Genomic DNA, 8,475 nt, shown 5'->3' on the forward strand with positions numbered 1-8,475 from the left:
AGAGAGAATCAATCGAATGTTGCATGGCCAACATTTTTAATATCGTTTTTTTTAACTATCGTGTGTGAAAAACATCATTCATTAATAGGCGATCCATAATAGGGTTTTAGTTTAGTCTTATATCTGAGGGTCTTAGTTTAGTCAAATATCATAGGTTGGGATGGAATTTGTGTAAGGATCACAGATGGCATTTCGCCTCCCTGATGGCGAAAAGGGGTGGGACATTTGTTTCTATATTATTTGCAGAAAAAATGCAGTACTCCGCAGTCTCAGTCCAGATTCCAACTTTCCAATTGTAAACACTTGTAAATCTACAAGTTCATCTATATTTTTACTAAGCCTGGATCAAATCCGAATATGTGGCCGATCGATCTACTCCTTCCGGTATCTCCCCTACATAGAGTCCAAATTGAAAAAGAAAATTGTAAAACCAATATGAGATTAAATCTATACATCGAGATATGGAACAACGTACAAACGACTGGATAAGCTTATAAAACATATGAGATAGGTTGAGGGTGTATATGTATGTGTATATACATAAATATATTTTTTCAAGCAGTATTTTTGTTTGCACTACGTTTTTCAAAATAAATATAACATAACATATTTATGCATGTTTTTTTATTTGCGATATGAATGATTACCCATATTGGTGTAGATTCATTTGAATGCACCGCATATTTTTGCAGAGAATAAACGCTACTGTTCTTATCGGAAGCGTTCTTGAGCAGATAACCGACGAGACCAAGTGAGTGGCTTCGCTTAATTGAAGTGCAGTTGTAAGAAAACAGTCTTCAAGTGCTTCTCAATCTGTCGCTGGTGTGAAGTAAGGATCAGCACGATTTCTGAATATTAATATTCACAGTAAGCTGTGGTGGCTGCAATCTGAAAAAAATGCCGAAAACCTATACCAGAGACAATGGCCGCTTTATTTCATATCCTTGTATCAGGGCGCTGCTTTTACTTTTCAATATGGCATTTTGGGTAAAAGTGAAAAAAAAAAATAATCTAAAATGTCAATGAAATTCACGTTGGATCTCTGATTTGTTTTCTTATTTAGCTGTCTGGATTATCGTTAATATGGATTGGAGTGTGGCTGCAGACCGACTATCAGGGGTATTTGAAGATCAATCCATCGTATTCGGATATTGCCCCCATGGTTGTTATTATAATTGGCGCTATTATTGTGTTCGCTAGTTCACTCGCCTGTTCGTGCATTGTGAAGATCGATTCAGCTATGCTGGTGTTCGTAAGTAGAAATCGGAATTGAAAGTCTATTGAACTGCCACATTAACGGTAATCGAGTTCATATTTAAACGATTATCTTTTGCTTGGGGTTTCTTTGGTTCATTAGTACGGCGGTTTTCTGATAATGGCCCTGTTTTCGTTAATCGCTCTCTCGATTTATGTCCACACCTATAAGGGCGAATTATTGGAAGGTGTATCCGATGCCATTGCGAAGGAAATGAAAAGCTATAATGATGAACGGAATACAACGGCCAGTATGGACTTTATTCAAAAGAATGTAAGTAAATTATGAAGTTGTCAATGACATTAAAAATCAAAATTAGATAAAAGTAACAACCTCTCGAAGTTGTGAAAGTACAGGTTCTAGAGCAATATTTTAATTTAAAGAGATGATTTGTCATCAAAGTGTCACTGACCTACAGCATTTCTGGTGAGTTGTTGCCCATAGATCAGGGATGGACAATTCAATACAAAATACTTTTTTTCAGTACCTTTTTACTCAAAAAAGAACTGAAGTACCCCCATGACTATTACAGTACAATTTCAATAATATTTTAATATATGATATTTTTTTGTATTACAATCTATTATGATTTTGATTGCCAGAAGCCTTGCAGATAAAGATATTGACGTGATTGCTGTATTCCTATTGACAAAATGGTAGAAAAATACAAAAGTTAATTAGTTGCAATACATTGTAACCGGATATGTTTGTCAGATATTGTGTGGCAATATCCTGAAAATCGATCTCTATGAAACTAATTAAATTTTTGTTTGCGTTTTCTTGAAAAGATGTACAAATATATTAAAAATACCATTTTACTACCATTTCACATTTTTATATTAAATTTGTCATTACGTTTGCAACACCTCGAAATATTTGCCGGAGATCCCACAAAGTGTATATATTCTTGATCAGAAAAGAATTCTTTGTCAGTTTACGCATGTCCGTATGTATGTTTGTCCGTCTGTTGAAATCACGATAGAGATCGCAATATTTAAGATAGAAATCTGAAATTTTGCACAGGCATTGCTAGTACATGATGTGTGGGTTCCTTTACTAAATAAAATTTCAGTACCCAAAGTGGTCAATATTGATCACCGTTTTGGTATAGCTCCATAAAAAGCTAGACCCCCATAAGATAATTCTCTTTTTCTCACATCTTTTTTGGTATATTCAAGGTCCCATCATAACATGAGTTTTCTTCTTGGAGCCCCCATTAATTTTACATATTTTGAATGTCATAATAAAAGTTTAGCTGGGCCGAACTTAACATCGTTTTAAATTGTTTATTTTCTATCCCTGCTTTGAAACTTGTGTGACCCGGTAGCCATATGACTCGTGCAAGATCGTGTCGCGAGCAATGGTAAAAAGGCCCGGTGCGGTCCCGTTCTCCTGCTAGCTGAAACCCCTGTATGCAAACAAAAGTTATGAGAGACCATTTTTGCTAGTTTTAAATTAGCCCATAAGTCTCTATCCCGTATCAGAGATATTTCCATTATGTGAATGTCTTGCTTCAGGCATTCCGTCTGAATCAAAAGAGGATCCGATTGGTCTTTTATAACATTGATACTTTTGGCTATATGTAAAACGCCGGAACAACTCTAGTTTAGTAAAAACTATCAGATTTTTCTGATCGGAAGTTCGGGTACGGGTAACCGATTCTACGGATCCGGTTAATACAAAATGGGTAAACTCCCTAAAAGTCGAACTTGGATCCATTATAGACCATTATCAATTCTGAATCAAATGATAGACTAAAACGTTGTTGTGGATCGAGAGATATGGGCCTTCGAACCCTACAATAACAAGGAAAAAAACATTAAAATTATACACATTTTGTATCGGATACGAAGAACCGGGTATTCGTACCTGAATTTCCGGTTCAAATACCCCGGTACGTCTCCTAAGAAAAAATATATCCCCATAATTAGGTTAAAAATATCAACTTCTGGAAAAATTTTCAGAAAAATCTGATCGTTTTTACTAAACTAGATTTAAGCCTTTGTGTTTCCTTATTCGGAATTTACTAGCGTTTGTGGATCTCACTTTATATATAAACCAACGTGATAAATCAAATATTATTGTTTTAATTACAGTTACACTGTTGTGGTAATGATAGTTTTTTGGATTGGCCAGAACCAGCCGTACCCAATTCGTGTTACAAGCGACATCGACTTGAATCTTCCAAAGTGGATGCGAGCAGACTATTTGAGGTGGTAAGTACTCACAATGAAAAGTACAAGTTTTGGAAGTCTGTCCAAGGTAACATTTAAATTTTATCATTCCAGGGATGTTTTTACAAATTAAGAAGTTCGATTAATGACAATTTCACAACGATTGGAGTATCAACATCTGTGATAGCCCTATTTCCATTATTTGGTTCACTGTTATCCTTCGGACTCTCCATGATGCACCAGAAGGGTGATTATGAGATAATTATTTGATAAAAATTAAACCTTCTTACTTACCAAATGTAAATAATAAATAAAAAAAACAAATTTATAATTTTAAGATTTATTTTTTGAAAGGCAAACATTTTCAAAGCTTTCTTTATTTTTGATTCGTATTCAAAGGACTAGAGGAGATGTAATAGCTAACATACAAATGAAATTACATGAGAGGGATAGTTCCATTCAAATAATAAATATAATACTGGGAGTTTATGAATGCAATATTATTTCTAATGCAATTTAAATGAAATACATACGTGTGTACGATATAAATAATAATATGAATACAAAAACGTTTTTTTATCTCTCGTATATATATACGTATTAGAATTTTAGCTGCATCGGAGTTGTAAATATATCTTTATATTACTTCAATTTCAATGCTGAATACAGCAGACGTTATTGTTGTATATACGTTTTGTAACGTTTTTTCGTGATCGTATTTAAGTTGTGTGGCATGGATTTTAAATATTCGAAGTGTTTGTTACAGTACTGTTCGAAGATACACATACATATGATTGTCTCATATTCATATTATCGTCAAATTAATGTTGAATGGACTTATGTTGAAGCGAAAGAATGTCAGGAGGTATTTTGGAAATGAAATGAAAACATGAAGCGTTTTATTTTAAATAATTTATATATGACTCAAAATAATATAAAAACAACTAAACTATTGTGCAATTTAAAAACAAACATGAGAGTTATACTTAAGTACGAGTATGAGGTTTCCAGTGTTTATTTACAAAAGCGTAGCGAGACATTCAAGACATTCAAATTGTTGGCACACGTCGCGCTGCATTCGGACTCAAAAGTGAGGCGTTGCCATCAATGGCGTTAAGGCGATTCATTGATATATTATTATGGGTATATGTTGACATGGTTCCGGTGGGACCATTCTTTAATGAATCAACTTGTCTTAGTCCTAAAAGTACAAATAAATCACATTGATAACATACGTCGTGTGCGTACATATATATTTGTCAATATTTCGAATTGTTACTTACCAATCCTCTCCAGAACCGAGTGCCACACACGCTTTTTAAACACAAATATAAAGAACACCGATACGCCCAATAGCACATTGAACGAATCACTTATCACCCAAAAGAAAAGCTTTTTGTGGTCATAAAAGACTATACTCAGCAACTCCAGGAACCACGTTATGCCCATGACGACAAATAGTTTAGTATTCATTGCAAATCTGGCCTTGTCCACGAAGAATCGCCGACGCATTATTGGTTTTTCCACATTTGAACTTTGCATTCGGAATATTTCTCGTTTGACCCGATTACAGTAGCGCAGGGTGAGAATGAAAAGTATAAGATTGATCAGGAAGAGTATGCCAACGGGTCCGGAGAAAAATAATAGATTGGCGGAGCCAGCTGAATCATCTGATAACATGAACAAAAAACAATTCGATTAATACCAATCATATTTTGCCCAACTATTTGTTGTCCTAATGCACTTACATGTGAACCAACATCTGCCATGTCCGAAATTGGGTCGAATATTTTCGCTTAAAACTTCTGTTTTAGTTAAAGTCACCGTCACAACTGTTATCACCGTTGGTAAACCCCATCCGTAGAGAGAATAAAGTAAGAAACGCTTGTTCTGATTACTTTTGAAGTTGTGTTTCTTTTTTGCCGATCTAAAATGAAATAAATATTTAGGTTTACATAACCAACAATATGTATAATAATTTATATAAATACTAGCAGACCCGGCAAATGTTGTTTTTTTTCAATTTAGGTTTGGTAAAAATTAACGAATCCATTAAAATATATATTTCAGAAAATATTTACCATTTAATTTATGTAAATTTTCCGCAATAAAAAATACGCATAGTATTTTCCTCACGACGGTAAACTATGATTTACTGATACCTCAAAATATTAAGTAATATTGTTAAATATAAAATTATGTCAGTATGTGTGGTATTCCAGTTTATCAATTGGTCGAACTTATTCCACCCAACTTTTTTCAGGAGAAGGTCAAGTTTGGATCTAACTACTCTCACATCAAAAGGTAATTTAGTATGGTTGGCGTAATTACTATTCCTATTTTGATCACATACGATTCATAAGTCCTTCGAATCATTAAAATTTGTGCAGACGTTTTCGAGTTATAAAAGGTGTAAGTAACACAACATTTGATTACTTCAATCTGCGAATTTTTTATGTTTTTCTCAAAATTTTCTTTGGTAAAACTCTTCCCACTGCAATTAAAAACAAACGTAGGAAAATGTGAGTCAAATTGGTGCAGTGCAGTTCTCAATGGAAATATTTTTCACATCATGAAAAATATATTTGAGGAACAATAAAGGCGCATAGACACTTCGAGCATCTAATGCGCAATTGTCTCCAAGTAGGATTCGAATTTAGATATATATACTTTCCAAATATAAGAAAAGTTTCAATAATATCCTCCATAACTAGTATATCCTAAACATAACAACGTATGTGTATGTATTAACATTTTTCCACAAATATAGCTGGTTTCGATTCCTATTTAGAATACGTTTAAGTTTCAGCAAATGATTCAGGTATCGTGTGGGTATATGTCATGTGTTGGTTTTATAACATAGAAAAATTGGCTTGCCATTATTATGTGTTTTTAAGCCTCCTTATCTGTTGTCCATATGTTGCATAGTAGTAGTAACAAATACCCTATAAATTGCATTTAATTCGGTATTACAAGTAGGGTAAGGAACATCTCTGTAAATTGTCGGTATAGTATCACTTCATGGTATATGTCCCAGCCGTTCCTGAAAATGTGTTTTTCAATTTTTTTCGCCCATTTTTTCTCAACATTTTCTTTTATAAAAACCCTCCCAATTCAATTACAGATAACTGAAAGGAATTTTTAGTCAAACCAGTCCCGCCGTTCTCAAATTGATGCTCTACTATACGTTTTTTACATCATTTTTATAAGTAGATTAAATTATTTGTACTTCAATTTGAAAAGTTATTCATTTTTTGGTTGGACTTCCACGCGCTATTCACGAAAACAGGTTATGTATGTCGTTATTATGTACGTCGATTAAGCACCCAATCTCTAATCGGGCAAAACGCATAGAAATTATATAGCGCGCCATTTGTCAAACGATCTTAAAATTAACACTCCCCACGCCCCTTAGAGCCTGTACATACAATTTGGTCAAAATCGGTGCAGTAGTTTTTGAGTTTAGTAGAGATATGGACAATGTTGACAATTATGTATTCTCAATATTCTTCTGTAATTTAATTTTGATTAATTTTAGGTGCATATACTATGTCTTTAAAATAATTAAAATAATGGTGCAATTTCCTATATTATTACACATATTTCATTTGCATTTTAAACTTTTAATATGTAATTCAAAAGATTACATTCGAAATTTAAGATTTTCAATGGGCTGGTAAATCAATATATGTGTAACTTTGCACATATATATTTGAAGATTTAAAAGAGAAGAAAAATAATTTACAAAATTGTTTTGTTACTGTTTTGTTGTTGTCTTTTGTAATTAAAGAAAAGTCTTTTTTTTGATGGCGGGCATGATAACACCTCACTGGAACATCGGAATCCGAAAATTCCAACGGTGTTAGAAAGAGTACATGTCTGGCTCTCGTATGAACTAGGATTATTGACTTCGCTCTAAAATTAACAATATGGTGCACCTTTGAAAAAAATATTTTTGGAAAATCGCCGATTTTTAACCGAAAACCAAGTTAAAAAGTAAGGAAGATCTTCACCGATTGGCTTTATCCTAGTTCATACGAGAGCTATACACTCCCAGAGAAACGTTGCAAAATTTGGAACCGATTGGATTATTAGTTTTTGAGTTATCGTGCCCGCCATTCGCAAAAAAATGTTTAGAGAAAAACGCGTTTTAAGTTTGAGAAGCCCTTCAGCCGTCACTTGATGCTGACACAATAAATCGGATATATCTTCAAGAGTTCTTAAGATTTTCACTTGAAATTTTGTAGGAACATTCTTTAATCAGTGTAGGTTCGAATTATATCAACAAAAATTTTGACCCCGAGAACGGAGGGGTCCCCTTAAACAAATTAATTTTTAATTCGTATATTACCATTTGAAATTCATTGAGTTTCATTCGTCTGTCAGGGGTAAATATTAATTCAAATTAAGAATCTTTTAATGCAAATTAAGGCTGTCGTCTGTCTAGGCTATAAGTTGTACAAATTCGTAATTTTTTTAATTCAAATTTTATTAAATCAAATCTCGATAATAATTAGTTGCTTTAATCGAGTTTCCCCGTGTAAAAATCGCTCAAAATTATTACAATAAATTCATTCTCTTAATATTGTAATAAGACAATTTACAATCATGTGAATATTTGATGATGTGATAAACCATTGTGACTATCAAATAATAATCACAATCACACAAATATTGTAATATATATTTACATATAAATATATAAATGTGCACATTTTTTATGCATACGAGTATATATCCGAAATTAATTCTATAATTTATATTCATTAAAGCTTTTCGTTTATTATTATTTTTAATTAATGACATTTGATGTCACTTTTAAAACACTAACGCAACAGTTCTATTAATCACCCCCGACGCAATTCAATGCTACTAATTGTTTGAGAATTTAACATCCATTAACGACACCATATCCTTGTTTGGTGAGCGATTTTAACAGCCGTCCGAAGTGGGCTCCGGCCAAAAAAAAATCGAACAAATAAAATTTATTTAATTACCCATAACAGAACTTCATCCCTCCCGCGTAATTGGGGATTGTCGTTATTT

General features: G+C 33.1%; 1 protein-coding gene across 1 annotated transcript; it reads left to right on the forward strand.

Moving 5' to 3' along the window:
• Nucleotides 1-975: 975 nt before the first annotated feature.
• Nucleotides 976-3,528, forward strand: LOC133325811 (tetraspanin-9-like). Its single transcript, XM_061534531.1, has 4 exons — nucleotides 976-987; nucleotides 1,064-1,252; nucleotides 1,358-1,528; nucleotides 3,352-3,528. The coding sequence occupies exons 1-4, from the start codon at nucleotides 976-978 to the stop codon at nucleotides 3,526-3,528; spliced, it is 549 nt and encodes a 182-aa protein (XP_061390515.1).
• Nucleotides 3,529-8,475: the final 4,947 nt, after the last annotated feature.

Source organism: Musca vetustissima, unplaced genomic scaffold, assembly GCF_032173495.1.
Source record: "Musca vetustissima isolate MV318-11 ecotype Yass unplaced genomic scaffold, APGP_CSIRO_Mvet_v1 utg30349, whole genome shotgun sequence".
NCBI classification, from domain to species: domain Eukaryota; kingdom Metazoa; phylum Arthropoda; class Insecta; order Diptera; family Muscidae; genus Musca; species Musca vetustissima.

Excerpts from the sequence above, each read along its gene's own strand:
- LOC133325811 (XM_061534531.1), top strand. Across the intron at positions 1,253-1,357 it reads ATTCAGCTATGCTGGTGTTC|TACGGCGGTTTTCTGATAAT; the intron begins GTAAGTAGAAAT and ends TTGGTTCATTAG. Across the intron at positions 1,529-3,351 it reads TGGACTTTATTCAAAAGAAT|TTACACTGTTGTGGTAATGA; the intron begins GTAAGTAAATTA and ends TTTTAATTACAG.